The 19,663-nt window shown below is 35.6% G+C and overlaps 1 protein-coding gene across 1 annotated transcript; it reads right to left on the bottom strand.

Moving 5' to 3' along the window:
- Positions 1-18,046: 18,046 nt before the first annotated feature.
- On the bottom strand, positions 18,047-19,021 carry LOC145682957 (zinc finger MYM-type protein 1-like). The gene has a single exon (XM_081754318.1). The coding sequence runs from the start codon at positions 19,019-19,021 to the stop codon at positions 18,047-18,049; it is 975 nt and encodes a 324-aa protein (XP_081610444.1).
- Positions 19,022-19,663: the final 642 nt, after the last annotated feature.

The raw sequence follows: 19,663 nt of genomic DNA, 5'->3' as shown, positions 1-19,663 counted from the left end.
TATATATATATATGTAGAGAGAGAGAGAGAGAGAGATGGATATGACGATATTATAATTATATATTAATAACACAGTGAATCTCTTGATATCACCATAGCCTTGCGACCCTCAATATAGAAAACAAAACTGAAATGGTAAATGGGATTCGTATTCAGTACTTATTTTATTATCTTCCTTTCATAAATTTCAGTGTTAAATACGGAAGTATTTGCCACATTATGAACTTTTTTCCCCTGGAAATTCAGACTATAGTGTTTGATTAACACTCGGATTATACTGTCTGTTATAATTTTCAACCCACATAATTTATTTTTCAGTGTTCTTGTCGTTATTTTTTACTGACGCACGACCTTTTTGTTTCTTTTTCGTGCAAGTTAATCTTTATGCCCTAGGAGTATTTCAAATGTGTATATATATATATATATATATATATATATATATATATATATATATACAATAATTAATATTTATCTCTTTAGTTCTCAATTAGCGTAATATACTGAGTACCAGTGACACAGATTTCATCATTTGAGAAAGATCATTCAGGTTTCTCATGCAATCATCTTGAAACTCCATGTTTCAACTGTCATAATAGTCATAATAGAAGCTATGGCCAGCGATAGGACTATATGAGAACAAATAATATTCCATTGATTTATTCATAAATTAAGTAGTAAAATCACTAACAAATTAAGCGAATATAATAATTTCTGAAATGATACTGTCAACCACACAAACCGTAATTTTTGGAGTGTAATTTCTTTCGTATCGAGATAATTGAAAAAGTGCTTTGTTCCCGGTAATCATGATCTGCAGCTCTCAGTTTTATTGAAACTAGAGAAAAATGTGATATTAGTATCGTACAACAAGATTGAGGAGAGAAAACTTATTTAGATATCAAACATTATCCTGACGCTTCATTGTACATGATAAGAAAAATCACTGACAAAATTAACAACATATCTTAACTCCAGACAACATTAAAGTTTGCATTGGTAGTTCGCTCATAGTACATTATTAGATATGGATCCACGCAAGCAACTTTCACAAATGTAACTACGGCATTGAAAGTACGGCTATTAATGGAGAAGCTATAGTCGTCATTTTACCCACGGGGGGCGCGGTGGCTCAGTGGTAGAGCGTTCACCTCTGGTGCTTGGGGTCCCGGGTTCGATCCAAGCCCCCGCCAAGTGAACTTTGTGGTGGACAAACACCGTGCTCGTGGGTTTTCTCGGCGTACTCCCGTTTCCTCCCACTTTCTTCATTCCACCATTTCACTCATCTCTCATTATCACCGTCTCCTTTAGCCTAACCGGCATAAGCGTGGGACGTAAAACTCAAAGATTTCATGTCATTTTCATTTCATTTTACCCACAAAGAATGACGCATTTTATGAGTACATTAATCCTAATACTGCTGTAATTACAAATCAGCTGTGGATTATTTTGAGTGAATTGCATCAAGAGTTCTTTCGCTTTGAACACAGTACTGCTCATTATATACAATTATTCATATTGTCCAGTATTTCAGATAACTAACCTATCTTTCAGCTGAAAAAAAAACATTCAGCAGGAATCTCAGTGTAGTAATGCACTGATTAGAGTAGCATAATGTTTAGGATTGTCATAATTGTTTGATTAAAAATACGGAAAAGCCTTAAAATGATGGCACTTGGAGGATATGGGGCCTAAACACAGAATAAATATTTTGAAATTTCCAAAATAAAATTCATCTTTCTAGGTTATCACACAATTGTTTTCTGTGATTCTCAAAACACTATTAGAAAATAATATGGATTATATTTTTTTCACTTACAAATATAATAAATCATGTTATTAGATTACGTATATCAAATCTAACCAAAAAAACCTAGGAATGAAAAAATGTCATATGTTTCCAAAGCAATACCTACTTGTTTAATAGTAATTAATATATAAGTTTAATGATGAAAACACAATTATTTTTGCCCGCTACTTTAGTGACTCCCGAACGGAAATCTGTGGGCAACTCCAAAAGCTGTCAAATACGTACATTTTCTTATTCCATGCTTTGTACGATACGGACACAGACACGGGCCAAAAATGCAAATAGTCTGTACAAAATACAGACATACGGCAACCCTAATAATAATGAACTTCACTTGTTCCAACGGTCTGCAAGTATCTAATTTTAACAAAATTTAAAGCATTTTGTGTAACGTATCACCTTAACAATTGTCGTAACGTCTCCTTTAAAAATGCAAGAAATATTTAACGTGTGTGTGCAAGTCTGGTAAGATTTTCATAGGAGCCTACCAAGGCCTCAGTTGCTCTACGTCAAATAACATTACTAATCTGCAACCTAAATGTTCACATAGAATGTATAAACTATATGCAACAATATCTAGGATAATGATCGTGCATCTTACCTAATATTGTTAATATTTCGGATATCTCAATTAGCTGAAAATATCATTTACAGTATTGCAAGGTAGCTATTTAAACACATACTATTGAAATCTAATTTTTCAAGTGAAGGAGTACTTACTTTTAAGAACACCTGAAAGAAAAAAGGAAATTATCAAAAGTGAGTAATAGTAAGCTTATGCGTGTATGCTTATGTATGTGTTTGTGTTAAATGAACCAATGATATTAGCTGTAAATGGTGAAATAAACAAACAGAAAAAAAATGAAGAACATTTAAAATTTGAATTTTCTCAAAGGGAACAATTTCAAATTAAATTGGAATTTATAGTGTCTTCATCGGTGGAACTCTAATGATCAATAAGCGCCTTATGTAAATTGTTTGAGATTAAGTGATGTGTATATAAATATCAACTTTTATATTGAATTTATATTTCAGTCACAATGTAAAGGCTGTTATAACAAATGATATTCCAAATATTTCATTTTAATACCAATGTTAGGAATATAGTAGGAATTTCTTTCACCAGGAACATAGCGGTTTCTCAGAGTTGCAAATGAGAAGGAAGATTATATTTACAATAACTTAAAGAGTTATTCATCTACTTTACTCAAATAGTTATACTAAATATACAGATGAGTATGTTACTCACTTTTTTCTGTATGTTTATATGTGTTTTTTGATTTCCTCTTCATTGTACTACCACCAGCAAATGTGTTGCCCCTAAGTGCTCTAATTCCGTTACTTTGAGTCTTGATAATTTGCAATTGTGAGAACGCCTGGACAAATGCAGCCCAAATTACACGTAACTTCTCTCAGCACTGACAGCAGTTGGTAACCTTGAGCAACGTGTTTATTCAAGTAAAACCATAAAGTAGGTCAATAATAAAGCAGCATTTCTTTCTAAGATGAATCTCTAAAGTTCAGTCCGTGTTGTCTAATGAAAACCACATATTATTCTCAATATTGATGTGCATTTAATAAATTATTTCGTTACATGCAGTATGTTCACTGAGCACGCATGAATCAGAAAATGCCTGAAAGTAGATGAAAATATCAAATCTAGAATAACTGCTGGAAATACGTTTGAAAATGATTGCCTACATTACAGATCTTCTCCTCATCCAAAATATACTCTATCTGGAAAGGAGATCTTGCTTCTCACACTGAGTACGCATTGAAATTGATATTGAAACTTTTGGAATTATTTGAACCTGCCCGGGATTTCAACCCGGATCCACCGAATAGTACACTGCCGACAAAGGAAATTATTATTTCTAAGACAAACATTAGTATACATTCTGTAGACTTTTGTGTACCATATTACAAGTGTCGTGCACCTAAGATACCCGAAATAAAACCACATGAAAATAATGCGTATACCAAGAGCCCAATTGCGATCAGCGCATCACCTCAGATGCCGGAAGTATAATCACTTGAAAAAACTGCCTATACCAATGGCCCAAGTACTTACGAAAACTGTTATGTTTTAGTACTCACGCTGCAGAGTTTTGTGCACCATGTCGCAAGTTTTGTGCAGCTCAGATCCCCACTTGAAAATAGTGCGTATACCAACGGCCCAAGTCTGTACAATGAAGATCAAGTAAATTAATGTACCGAGCATTAGTATTCATTCTGTAAAAGTTTGTGCGCAATGTGCCGAGTGTTATGCACATCAGGTACTGGAAATATAACCATTTGAAAATAGTGCATATACCTGTGGCCTAACTGCCTAAAGCGCCGACCAAAGGGATTGGTATGGTAAATTTTGGAACTCATTTTGCTGAGTTTTGTGGAACATAACTCGAGGTTTTCGCAACTAAGATACGCGAAGTATAACCACTTGAAAAATAGTGTACATTGCCGACCAAGGGAAAAATTGTGCCAATTATTACTATTCATTCTGTAGAGATTTGTGCACCATGCTCCTAGTTTTGAGCATTTCAGATACATGTAATATAACCACTTGAAAATAGTGCCTAAGCCAATAGCCTAAGTGCGTACAGTACCGTCCAAAGAAATTCGTATACTAAACTTTAGTACTTATGCTATAAAATTTTGTGCACATTCTCCGTCTTTTGTGTACCTCAGAAAACCGACATATTAAGAGTGGAAAATAGTGTGTAGCTTAATTGCTCGAGTGCGGACAACGCCGACCAAAGCAACTAGTACCGCAAGATTTCGTACTTATTATGTAGAGGTTTGTGCACTATTTTCCGGGTTTTGTTCACTACAGATAACCGAGATAATAAAAGTGGAAAATAGTGCATATACCAATAGCCTAAGTGCGTACAACGACGAGCTAGGTAAGTGGTATGCCAATGTTTAGCGATATAGTCTCGTTTTTCCTGTTCGTGCAACACCCAAATACTTAATAGTCATAAAGGCATGCAACAATTAACTTAGTTGACTGTGTTAAATCTGTCTTGCCAAAACTTTCGTATAACGCATAACCTGAGAGTTTTTAGTTCATTTTCAATTGAGCTCCAAGAACGGACTTAAAGGATTAGTTATCTATATTTATTAGTTTGGAACGTATCAAACAAATTAGATCAGTCGCGGCTAAAAAAATCGTTACAATTGTAAGTGAAAAATAATAAGAAACTCTTACACAGTTCCATTAAGCATCCAGAAACGCATGTCTCAATCGATTACTTGCTTCTAGTATTCAATTCACTCACCCACTTCTCTCTTCATCTCTTCTTGTCGAAAGCAGTGTGTTTCGTGTAAAGCGCTTTTTCCATTGAGACGAAAAAAACGTGAACCATGTTTACAAGTTTATAGCTCAGAATCGTCTCTTTCATTCATTAGTTCTGAAATACTTCTTAGAGCCAGAATAAAAATAAAATGTCACACACTGTTCGCATAGCATCATAAACACTTTAATTTGCATTATTTGCCTTCCTTTAAGACTGTACATCACATCAGAATAGGAATATGCTATTTGTGAAATCTTTGGCAATTGTTGTTTACGGCAGTATGTTTTCTGCTTCCCAAACTCTTTAATGCGGGCGAGGAGCTCTAAAACCTACTCACAGAAACTCGTGTTATTTCAATGATATATTTAATTTTTTTTCAATTAATTGGAAGGAAATCCTCCAAGGATCATTTGGGTATTATCGAAGAGTATAATTCCCCTTCTCTTGAACTTGATAAATACATATTTTTGATCAAATTTATAGATTGATAGATACACCGTGAGATAGATAGATAGAAAAAGAGAGATCCTAGTATGGGGAAAGAGGTGAGTGATTCACATAAACATGTTTAGAATTGAAGAAAACATGATAGAACATCATCTGTATAATGTAAAAAATTGTGATTGTTGTGAAACAAGAAAGAAGGTAATTAACTGCGAGGATCACATCAGGCCGTTGTGGAATTAAGATGGAGAGCTCATTTAGATCATCAGATGATTGTGATTGGAGGGAAAGATCTTAATACCTAAGGAATTAATAAGTATAAAAAATCTTTAGTTTCCGGGACTGGTTTCGAACCTCTTAGTTCATCCATTCCTCCAAGTAGAACTTTGTGCGGTCCTTTACATACATTTCCTTCAGCAAAGTTAAAATCTAATACAATGGGATATTCGAAAAGTTGACTTGGTGCGTTGTTTTCTTCGGACGTAAATCTCTTGTAGCGTAGTTAGAAGGTGCATAATGAACATTCCCTTGTTCAAGAACAGCTTTTAAGGCAGTAAAATTTGTTCCCATTTTTTAGTTAAGCTACTTTTGATAGAATCATCAAATAAAATTTTGTAAACCCTGTGCGTCGATGTCTTTTAGGGGAATGGATAATGTAAGGGACTCCTAAGTGGATGGTGCGAGCTTCGAATCCCGACAATTCTTACCGAATATTTTATTTGAGCTACGCTGATATTCTGAATTCCAGTTGTTCAATTTTGAAGTAATGTAGTCGCAGCTACTTTAAGCCGAAATTACTCTCAAATATGATATTTGTTATTACTGTATAAGCTTGCATATGTGCATTATTTTTATTCATATTAGTTTCATTTTTTGTATATAGTTTAGTGATTCTTTGTGATTCTTTTAGTGATTTTTTGGTGAGTTTTAGTGAGTTGTGTTTGCATTGGCTGGCAACAGTGCCTTCAGTGTTCTATTCAAGTTTTGTCTCTTCATTCGTACAAGCATATTTATTCATAGTTTTTAGGAAAACACTCATGTTAATTAATATACAAGATTTACATGTTCTTAACAGTGTTTTAGAGTGCTACTCAGTTTATGTGTGATCGAGGACAAGGTGTATGATCGTTTAACAAGCAACCATGTGGACAAATAATTATAATATTACAGAAACAAGTTAAGATAAGTAATTCATTGTATTAATATTTAAGTATTATATCATTATATTAACATATAAACAAAGCATGTCATATTTATCATATTACGCATGTACATTTGAATAAGAATTCAAACACGTAACATCTAAAATGTTCGCTAAGTCTTATTTCTCGTTCCTCCATCATATCTGGGTGAATCAGTAAAATGGGTTTAATCATACAGTTCATTAGCTGTGGATGTGATATGTGTAATTTATAAGTACAGTACATAAACATGTCACCCCTTTATACATCATCAATTACATGAGTTTCTTTAACTTGTGATGTTTCAAATTTGACACTAAGTCTTTCCAATTTAACCCTCTAAAGTATGGCGAATTTTCCCTACACAAATGTCTAACATGGGTTTCTCAGGAACGCATTTCAAATAAATGAAATAATATGCGTTTATTCTATAATTTGTATTATATTTTAGAACTACAACAGGAAAACTAAAAGTCAAATAACAGTCTCTTTTTGTCCTTGCCATATATATATATATATATATATATATATATATATATAGGGTGTTAATGAACTAAGCTGACAAACTGCAAGAGGTGATTCCTCACATCAAAATAAGTCAAAAAGTTAATATGGATCTATGGCGGAAAGTTCATGGTTTGAAAGCAAGGGCTGTCCAAAGTACCGAAAAGCTAAATTTCAAGCGAATCTATTTCGAATTCAAGAAATCGTGGAGTGATGGTGCTTATCACTGTAAAGGAAGTCACACATACGCAATCCAAAAATGCATATTTCATTAATGTTGAATGGATGTGCAAAGTATTCCCTACAAGGTGAAATTCCCAGACTTGACATCAACCGGATTTTGAAGTATGCTCTGACTTCATGATTAGTCCGCAGAAGACAAACCAGAAGCCATGACTACGAATGAATACGGAATATTTTGGCACAATGTCGGAAGTGTTAGGGATCATCAAGAGGACGGTCTCTCGTACTCGGCAAAAAGCATGTTGTGATGCTTTGTTTCACGCTTATAAGTGAAGAAAACGTGAAATAACCATGGTGAAATATACCGAATCATACGTTATCTCGAACACAAGAAACATGAAACTATCAGTTCCTTAGACATCTAACTCCCATTCGAAACACCGTATGTCAATTGTTGTCAAGGCGTACTTCCTGCCTACGTTGGACCCTTATTTAAATCAAGGTGTATCTGAAAACTCTATTCAGAGTATATTTGAGAATTATACCCTGTACAGAATACATGCACACACACTAAAAATTGATGTAATATGCATTTTTGGATTGTGTATGCGCGACCTTCTTTAAGCTGATAAGGCTCACCATCCACAGTTTCTGGAATTCGACATAGGGCCTATTGAAAGTAAGCTCTTCCGCGATTTTGTGTAGCTCTAACTCTGACTGCACTTTTCGCAATACGTCCATATGAACTTTTTCTCTTATTTTGATGTGAGGAATCTCGTGTTACAGTTTGTCGGTACAGTTCCTTATCACCCTATATATATATATATATATATATATATATATATATATATATATATATATATATATACACTATCTGATCAAAAGTATCCGGACTCCCCAAAACATGTTTTTATATTAGGTGCATTGCGCTACCACCTACGGCCAGGCATTCATTATCAGCGATCTCAGCAGCCATTAGACATCGTGAGAATGCAGAATGGGATGCTCCGTGGAACTCAGGGAGTTTGAACGTGATTGATTGTCACTTTTGTCAGAAGTCAGTACACGAGATTTTTACACTCCTAAATATCACTAGGTCCACTGTGTCTAATGTGAGAGTGAAGTGAAAACGTGAAGGGACACATACAGCACAAAAGCATACATTCCAACCTCGTCTGTTGACTGACAGAGACCGCCGACAGTTGAAGAGGGTTGTAAAGTGTAATAGGCAAACATCTATCCAGACCATCACACAGGAACTCCAAACTGTATCAGGATCCACTCCTAGTACTATGACAGTTAGGCATGAGGTGATAAAACTTGGATTTTATAGTGCAGCGGCTGATCATAAGCCACACATCACGCAGGTAAATGCCAAACGTCGCCTCGCTTGGTGTAAGGAGCGTAAGCATTGGACGATTGAATAGTGGATAAACGTTCTGTGTAGTGACGAATCACGGTGCACAATGTGGCGATCCGATGGCAGGATGTTGCTATGGTGAATGCCCGGTGAACGTCATCTGTCAGCGTTTGTAATGCCAACAGTATAATTCGGAGGTGGTGGTGTTATGGAGTGGTCGTCGTGTTTTTCTTGCAGGGTGCTTGCACCACTTGTTTTGCGTGACAACTCTCACAACGCAGGCCTACATTGATGTTGTAAGCACCTTTCTGCTTCCAACTGTTGAAGAGCAATTCGGGGATTGCGATTGCATTGTTTCAACACGATCGAGCACTTGTTCATACTGCATGGCTTTTGGCGGAGTGGCTACAAGACCACAACATCCCTGTAATGGCCTGGTCTGCACAGAGTCCTGACTTGAGTCCTATAGAATACCTTTGGGATGTTTGGAATACCAACTTCGTGCCAGGTCTCACCGACCTAGACCGATAGCTCTCCTCAGTTCAGCACTCCGTGAAGAGTTTTTAAAAATATTTTTTCTGAGATCGCGCCTTTCGGTTTGGCAACTGAAAGTTTAACCGAAACACTGCTATATGCAATCTTCTTTGGTTTATTATTTTTCATCATTCATTTGTTTTTCCATTTGGAGAAGGGTGGACAGAGACTAGGGGTAGGAAAAATTGACGAAACCACAATCCTAAGAAAGAACAAAAGATAAAATTTAAACAAAATCAACAAGAAAAAAAAAGAAAAAAAAAGAAAAAGGAGATTTTTAAATATTACCTACCTAATATTAATTCATCTTCTACCTTTTCTATTCTACACTATTCTCGACTCAAGTTTAGCTTACTTTAGTCTTCAATTGTTTCATCCTCGTTCCTTTTATCATATTCAGCCATTCGTGTATGTTTATCATCATCTTCATTGATCTAGGTTCCACCTGTATGATAGGTTTTCCACATCGTTTTTATGATCATCTTCCTGATTGAGTCATGTTTCTCCTGTACGACTGGTTCCCAACCTATATAATATCCTTTCCACGTTTTTTGTATTATAATCATCTTTATTAGATTTACATTTCACCTGTATGATAGGCCTTCCACATGTATGATAGGCTTCCCACCTATTTTTGTATTGTCATCTTCATTGGATTTAGGTTTCACCTGTATGATAGGCTCTCCACCTTTTTTATTTCGTTCTTTTTTTATTTTTTAACATTTCTGTATTAGGTTTCCTCCTGTCTGATAATTTAAAAATAAACTTTACTACGTTCTTCTAATAGAGGATGTTAATATTAGCACCACTGAACTCAGCATCGTTACTGCACACTTTCATTATATATTACAGAGTTAAATAGGCACTACACACTCCTGTGTGTGAAAACACAACTTTTCCGTAATCACTATCACCACACTGCACACTATAACATCCATTCACTTTTCTCCGATCGCGCAAACTTCGATTTCCTTATTAATCCTAAGCGGAGTTAGTTATTTCAGTTTTCCACAATTGACTGCTATGGTTCTGATCCTCAGTGCAACGGTTTGAGGTCCAGGGCCCACTCGGAGCACTTAGTGCAGGCCCTAGTGAGTTGTAACCTGCCGCCACGAGCGCTGGTACCAGTGTTGACACCTACGTGAACAAGGTTTGAGGTGGACACTGTATAACATTTACCGAGTAATTGGCTTTTGTTGTGCATAGGATCTATAGCGTATGTTATGTATATATGATATATATGATAGTTTTGCTTTGTTTTGAAGTTCACGCTATTTCCCACCACCTACTTCCGTCATATATATGAGTATCAATGTGCGCTCCAAAGTGCATCAGGTGGAAAAGATCGTAGAATCCTAGGCATAATTTACATATATTTATTAACATCTCTTCGTGAATCAAATTCTATATGCCCAGTTATCCCCCTCCGAATTAAGAACCAAACGCCTTATTTCAAAGACAGAGCATATATATATATACCACACATATGAGTATGAAAGTGTGCTCGAAAGTACATCAGGTAGAAAAGGTCATAGAATCCTAGACATAATTTACATATATTTATTAACATTTATTCGTAAATCTAATACTATATCTCCAGTGATCCCTTTCCGAATTTAGAACTACATAACTTATTTCAAAAGCAGAGCATATATCTGCCACACATATCAGTATCAAAGTGCGCTCAAAAGTGCATCAGGTAATAAGGATCATTGAATAACAGTTATAATTTACATGTATTTATTAACATTTCCTCGTGAATCTCATTCTATATCTCCAGTGACCGCCTCCAATTAAAAACTACATGACCTATATCAAACACAGATCATAAATCTACCACATATACGAGTATCAAAGTGCACTCGAAAGTGCACCAGTTAGAAATGGTCATAGAATACTAGTGATAATTTACATATATTTATTAACATTTCTTCGCGAAACTCATTTTATATCTTCGGTGACTCCCCTCCGAATTAAGAACTAAAAAACGTATTTCAAAGACAGAGCACACATCTCCCACATATATGAGTATCATGAGTGTCGTGGTGCCCGCAGCGTCGGACCTCTGCTAGTGGTGTGTTAGGTCGGTCTCCATACTACGTCAGGCGCAGTGGAACAGCAGTGTCCAGTGGCTGTAGCAGAAAGAGGTAGTGTAAAATGGGCGACCTCTCAAATTTTCAAAGAGGGCAAATTGTTGGTGAGTGGCGTGAGTGTGACGGCAGTGGCTACTGTGTTAGGTGTGTCGCGTGGGACAGTGTCGAAGGTGATGATGGCCTAGACAACACACGGGAAAACCACATCCGGGAAGCGGAACAGTGGGCGGAAGAAAATCGTGAGTGACAGGTCACGCCGGCTATTAAAGCGCATTGTCACGCAGAACCGTCATGCCAGTGCGGAGCAAGTGACGGAGGAACTCAATCAGCACCTCCCCCACCCTGTTTTAACAATCACAGTCCGCCGCGACTTACATGACATGAACTTTGGTCGTGTTGCACGGGCTAAGCCCCTCAACAGGGACCATAACGCTTTCCCACGCCGCAAATGGTGCCGCGGCCATGAAAATTGGACCTTTGAGGACTGGAAACGTGTGATATGGTCGGATGAGTCATCCTTTACCCTATTCCCAAACACGGGCCGTGTTTATGTGTGGAGAACGCCCAAAGAAGCTTATGATCTGCAGTGTCTCTGCCCAATTGTGAAACATGGCGGCGGCTCGGTGATGCTGTGGGCGCTATATCATGGTTTTCATTGGGTCCTGTGGTCACACTTAGAGGACGAATCACTGATAACGATCATGTCGCAATTTTAGGAGACCACTTGCATCCTATGGTCCGGATGTTATTCCCGGACAATGACGCCATCTTCCAGGATGATAATGCACCCATTCACACAGCTGGCGTTGTTGCAGCGTGGTTTGAGGAACATCGGGAAGAAGTTCAACACCTACCCTGGCCCGCCCAATCCCCAGAACTTAACATAATTGAACATCTGTGGTCCGTCTTGGAAACACGACTCCGGCTACGATTTCCACCTCCATCCTCTCTCACAGAACTATCCGATGCCCTGCACGAGGAATGGTGTAAAATTCCACTTGCTACCATTCACGAACTCTATGCCTCCATCCCACGTCGCTTCAAGGCTGTTCTGAAGGCGAAAGGTGGCCCGACACCATATTAATCTGGTAAGTTGCAATTTCGTTTAGGTGTTTCCATTTTTCTGATCACCATCTATATCTACTACATATATGAGTATCAAAGTGCTCTCAAAAGTGCATCAGGTAATAAGGATCATTGAATAACAGTCATAATTTACATATATTTATTATCATATCTTGGTCAATCACATTCTATATCTCCGGTGACCTCCCTCCGCATTAAGAACTCAAGCTTATTTCAAAGACAGAGCATATATATACAACATATATGAGTATCAAAGTTAGCTCGATAGTGCATGAAGTATAAAGGAGCATAGAATAACAGTCATAATTTACATATATTTATTAATATTTCTTCGTGAATCTCATTCTATATTTCCGGTGACCCAATTCCGAATTAAGAACTAAAAACCAACTTATTTCAAAGACAGAGCATATATATACAACATATATGAGTATCCAAGTGTGCTCAAAAGTGTATGAGGTAAAAAAAGTCATAGAATCCTAGTCATAATTTAGATATATTTATTATCATTTCTTCCTGAATCTAATTCCATATCTCCAGTGACCCCTCCGAATCAAGAACAAAAATGCTTATTTCAAATACAGAGCACATATCTATCACATATATGAGAATAAATGTGCGCTCGAAAATGTATGAGGTAGAAAATGTCATAAAATCCTAGTCACAATTTAAATATATTTATTAACAATTCTTCGTGAATTTAATTCTATATCTCCAGTGACCCCCTTCTAATTAACTACATGACTTATTTCAAAGACAGAGCATATATCTACCACATATATGGGTATCAAAGTACGCTGGATTGTACGTCCCGTAGAAAAGGCCATAGAATCCTAGTCGGAATATAGATATATTTATTAACATTCCATCCTGAGTCTAATTCTATATTTTCGGTGATCCTCTCCGAATTAAGAACTAAAAGACATTTCAAAGACAGAGCAAATACCCACCACACACACATATATATATATATATATATATATATATATGAGTATTAAAGTGCGCTCGAAAGTGTATCACTTAGAAAAGGTCATAGAATCCTAGTCATAATTTACATATTTTTATTAACATTTTTTCGTGAATCTCATTGTATATCTCCGGTGACCCCGCTCCGAATTAAGAACTAAACGGCTTATTTCAAAGACAGAGCATATATATTCCACATATATGAGTATGAAATTGCGCTCGATAGTGAATCAGGTAGTAAGGATCGTAGAATAACAGTCATAATTTACATTATTTATAAACACATCATCGTGAATCTCATTGAATATCTCCGGAAACCCCCTCCGATTTAAGAACTACATTACTTATTATAAAGACAGACCAAATATGTACCACATATATGAGTATCTAAGTGCGCTCAAAAGTGCATTAGGTAGAAAAGGACATAGAATCTTAGTCATAGTTTACATACATATATTTAGTATCATTTGTTCTTGAATATAATTCTATATCTCCAGTCACCCCCTCCCAATGAAGATTTAGGTGATATATTTCAGAGACAGAGCATATATCTACCACTTACATAAGTATCAAAGTGCACTCGAAACTGTTTTACGTAAAAAATGTCATAGAATCCTAGTCAAAGTTTACCTATATTGATTAAGATTTCTTCATGAGTCTAATTCTATTAGTTTAGTTCTTTTCATAGAACCCATATAACCCATTCATGTCAAGAAATTGAACAAATCTGAGTTTCCGTATGTTTCTTCACTGTGAGTCTTTCTTTTGTTGAAAGTAGTGAAACTACATTCAGTAAGGAAGTTATTGCAGTGTTTTCCGGTTGGAAAGGAGATAGAAATAATTAGAAACGAACAGAAGGAAGCGTACAAGGAGAGATTCTCATGTTTGGAGACATGTGTAGAAGATTCTCTTTTTTTCCTGAGGTGGCTTCTAAGAGAAGTCACATTGGTAAAAATTATTCTTTTTTCGATTAAATCTAGAAGAAACCTTTCTTAATGTATTGATGTTTGCATGGGCGGCGATTAGGGGGGGCAAAGGGGGGCAGTTGCCCCCCACTTTTTTGAAGTAGCACATTAATGTATATAGTTTCATTTGGAAATGTAAAGTTTTTGTATGTATTACTGTTTCATAGGAAAAAATGGTGGCATATAGTATTTGCCGTTGCATGACTGCGCATTGGTTGCCTTCCCTGAAGTTAAGAAAGCTACAGGCCACGGAAAATAACCCAAAAATTAACCTATTGGAGCACAACAATTCCAGCATACTTTCAATTTAGGGGTTTAGAAGCAAAACCTACTAAATTCATTTTTCAATTTTGTCAGGAAACGAAATTGCACAAAAATTGACAGTTCCTAAAATCTCTTTTCTTCTTTCTAAAGTAATGAAGATTGATTAAAAAGAGCGTATTAAGAAACAGCTTCTACCTTTTCCATTGTTTTGTAGTGTAGGCCTAATATACGAGTGAAATTGTGTGTTTAGGGGTGTACGAGTGTATATACAATTAGATTTAGTGAATTCAAGATAATTCTAGGTTTTAGGATTATATTGTATAAGTGGAGTGTGAAGTGATTTTAAATATTGTGTTTTGATATGTTCCAAGAAAGTGAAAACTGCCCCTAATGGCAACGAACACGTTTTGGGAAGCTGCAAAAGCAAATATTTCTTTAAATGTGGTAGCATATGTTTGTAGTATTTACTGTCTTTCATTTTGTAAGAGTAATAACATACATTTAATAGCATCTGTGGAATTAAAAATTAAGTTGCTCATTAATCCCCAGTTTCAATATAACTTCTACAAAACAAGACTGACTCGTTATTCATTGCTATGATTAATACAAGTATTATCCTTTCTATTTATTTGATTTGTAACATTAAATTTGTTATTAAATAATCTGATTACACAATTTCCCAGACAGAATTTTAAGATGTTCATGAGCAAGGAATCAAATCTCTTCTTACGCTTTCGTTGTTTTAAGAGTACAAAGGGCTAGCATCTACCTCCGTTGCTTTTGTCAATTTACTTAATAAAATATGAAATACGATATACGGCATTTTAACCGAAAAAGATAGTATCCTGTGAGTTATACAACCTCTCGTCAAACAAAGTGTTAGTAACACCCAGGAAAACTAAGATTGATATACAAATATTCAGATCATGTCTTGCCCCCCCACTTTTAACGTCCAATCGCCGCCACTGGATGGTTGCATACAACAATTAAGACGGGTAATATTTATTTCCTTAGCTTCAAAGGAGGAAAGTAAATTTCAGCAGTGGAACTTCATTGTTTTTGCATAAAATAATAACAAAGGAGATATTGTTTGTTCCTTTTAAGTGGATATTCTGTTTATAAAACTTGTTACTTTAAATATACGTTGAACCTGTAAAAAGAGACAGTTTGTTTTACACGACTGAAAATATAATAAAAGTAAATCGTGTATGTTTCTGTCACTTGAATATTATTCAGTTATATATACACCAGCAACTACAAAATAAATCCCATGGATCTTAAATCATGGACTCATACCACGTCTCATATAGCTCCGCTGCTGAACGGGACGATAACTCAAAATCGACTCAAGTCAACAATTTCTTTATTCTATGTTACGTATATTTTCCAAATTAAACAGACAGATGCAGAGTTAAGATCCCAGATGTTAATGTTGAGCACAAATATTACTGTACTTTTGAAAACCATTATTAATTGTTATGTGAAGTCTGAGAACATACCAAGTGCAGGGATTAAAAGGGCGGACTTTCGAAACCCTAGCATCTTCTTGCTTCTAAAACAAATGCATTTTGGGGAGAGGGTACAAGCTTTCCTACTGTCAATAAATCTCCTGACACAAGAGATATACTTTTCAAAACAAGATGTTTAGACTTTTAAGTAGACTAATATGTCAGACTAATTCTTTAAATATATAATTTTGAAGATTTTGATATTTTGAAATATTAGGTTCCACACACATTGTCATTTTAAATCAATTATTACTCTTTTAGGAGGAATTCCAATTAATATGGATGAAGCCAGGCTCGTACTGCAATACAGAGGCCTACCGGGAAGTACTTTCTAAGGAGCCCATGCACATGTATGTGCTGTTCCTCCCCAACATATACGTACTGCATACTACTAGTACGCACAACTCAAAACAAATGTATAGTATATTGTATTTATTTCACACAAGCCAAGACCACGGACTACAAAACACTTATTTCACGCTGAACCACACAGTCTCTAGAAAAATCTTACTTAAGTAAATCCTTTTAAAGTAAGGTACGAATGAATGAATTTTATTTATTTTCTTTAAGCATTTTTGGAGGAACGGAAAGAAAACTTACTTAAATTTGCATCTGCAAAAGGCCACTTATGATGCCCTTAACACGCTTTGTAAAATACATAAGAAAGCTACTTACATACAACATAGTAATTCCTTCTGTGATTTTCCTCTGAACGTATAAATAGTTTCCTCTTTTTTGAAAAAAAAAATGAGTTGAGTTGAGTTTCTTGCTTCAGGACTCCGTGACCAAGAGAGCCCCCAAAATTTTTAAAAAATTACTGAAAACATTTCCTCCATAAAAATTTTAAAAAATATAACATGAGACCAGTAGCTTACGCAGGATTTATTTTCGGGGCTGCCGAAATCAGTTGCGTAGACTATAGTACATACAGTAGCTAAATGAACTTTTGTCAAATAACATAACACAGTAGGTTGGAACCAATTGCGGGAGAGATGACACACATTCCTGGTGAGCAGAGACATACAGAGAAATGTTTTCGGGCTCTTTTTTTTACAAAATTAGAATAATTTTAATGGCAATTAGTATAATATTACATTTGCTACTTTAGTTGCAGCTTAGATGAATCCCCCTGAAAATATTTTTACCTGTTGATGTGCAACTTTTTTTTTAATTTAGGACAGAAACCAAGTAACCTTAACAATAAAATATTTAGTATATTCGGCATATTTGCTACATTCATTCAGAACGAGAACATCGATGTCTCACAAAAAAGTAACTTTGTAAATTGATAATTCCATTTAACATTTATCTACCAAAAAGAACTATGCACTTAAAAGTTAAATTATTTTACTACAATACCGAGCTTAATCTAAAACAAAAGTTTTTTTTTATTATTTAAAGAAAATTCTCTTTCTATTAGTATAATTTATTTCTATATCTATAGCAGTGTATATAATGAAGGCAATTGGTCAAAGTATTGTAATAGATAATGTGAGCTCTTGTAGGAAGAGGACTGTAGAAAACAATAACATTTTATATAAAATACTCGTAATTTATACTTTGATTTTATAGAGCGAATTGCAAACGTCTTGCGTTCCCAGATACAGCAAAATGGACGATGACATGATCATTTGTGATTTCTAAAGCCAAGTCCCTATGAATAGAGAGTAACGCAATTCCATTCCATCTATTTTCACTTGTTGTGCTCCTCAAATACGATTTAATTCATTTTAGTTTCGAAAAGCTTCGTTCAACTGAAGCTGTAGAAACACGAAGTACATCAAGTATTTTTAATAGTATGCTAATATTTGGGAAAACATTTTCATCGCATTCGTGTAATGCGGCGAGAACACTTTCAGGTTTTTTTTTCTGATTTCCACTTTTGTCTCCATAAATCCCACTCTCCCAAAAGTATTTCATCGTAAGAGTCAGTCAAGTCGTCTCTATAGAATTCACATGCTTGTCGAACTTTATCAAATGGCACATCACAGTTAGTTGGTATGAGATGCAGAAGAGATGACACAGTATCCTGGTAAACTAAGTACCTTTCATCTAGAGAAGAAATCATGTCGTCTAAGCATGGTATAAAAAGTGTCATTCTATAATATGTTTCCGGTTCTTTACAAGGTGGATTGGCTCGATACTTTTGGAGACAAACTGTTCTTGGAATTGTTATTTCAACATTTGTATGAGCTGCAAGTTCCAGAGAATCTTTGAACAGTTTGTAAAACTCAGAATCAGCATTTTGTGCCAAATCATGTATAACTTCTCTTGGCATTTTGACTTTTTCTAATGCACTACATAAATCGATGCCTTTCGTTTGAAGGTATTTTGAAAGATTGTTGGTCAGTCCCAACAATTTTGATGTGACAATCAGAGCTGGAATGAAGGACGGTATTCCAACGCTATTTAAAATTAATAATGCTTTCTTCGAATGTTCACCAGATAGTTGGTTAGCGCACTCAAGAGCTGAAACAATTGTTATAAGCATTTCTTTAAAAAGTAATATAGAATCATGCCTATCACACCATCTCGTTTTACAATGTGTTTTCGTTTTTGTATTATCACAGTCTGGTTTCAATTCTTTAATTTTTTGTGTTAAAATTGAGGTACGTTTTGCACTGGCTCGAAAAAATGAACACGTCTCTGATATTACGCCCGTAGCATTTCGAACAGCCTGAACTTTAAACGTATCAGATATACACATATTTAAGCAATGACTCATACAATTGGTGTATATTACTTTTGGAAAGGATTTCTTTAAAATAGCTTGGACACCTCTGAATTCGCCTGTCATGGTAGATGCTCCATCATAGCCTTGACCTCTCATATAGGTTAAATCTATGTGTTCTATGAGTTTTCTTGCAATGTTTTCACTAAACCTTGACCCGTGACATCGCAAACAGGCACAAAATAAACGTCCTCTTTTATAGCAAAAGGTTTGGATTCAGTAATATATCTGAGGCACAATGAAAATTGTTCAACTTGAGAAATGTCTGTTGTTTCATCAGCTAACACTGTTAAAAAGGGCTCTGACACACTAATTATATAATCTTCTTTTGAATTAGGCTCCAAAAAGACTCTATGAATGCATTTGTATTCTTGGACTTGTGTACATTGAGTTTTTTGCACTGTTCTCGACTTGTTCTCTGAGTAGTAGGTCACCTCCCTTAACCCGATATCTTAAAACGCTGCGGAAATTCCCATCGTTATTGACAGGTGTGATGAGGAATATACGTCCTGCATCGGAATATCCTCGTAGAAGAATGTTTTGCATGACACATAGTCTCACTGTCTCCACTATCCCATTCAACATCAGTCGATTATCTTCAATAACTTTCTTCCTTTTTACATCTAGTACTTGGTCGATTGGTACTTTCTTCTTTTCTGCGAAGTCTAAAATTCCTTTCAGTGAGAACTGCATCTTTACGGCACTGCAGACATTGATGATTTCTAAATGACTCTAAAGCTT

The sequence above is a fragment of the Thermobia domestica genome, chromosome 4 (assembly GCF_964235325.1).
Source record: "Thermobia domestica chromosome 4, izTheDome1.hap1.1, whole genome shotgun sequence".
NCBI lineage: Eukaryota > Metazoa > Arthropoda > Insecta > Zygentoma > Lepismatidae > Thermobia > Thermobia domestica.
This window is presented reverse-complemented; position numbering and strand designations above follow the sequence as displayed.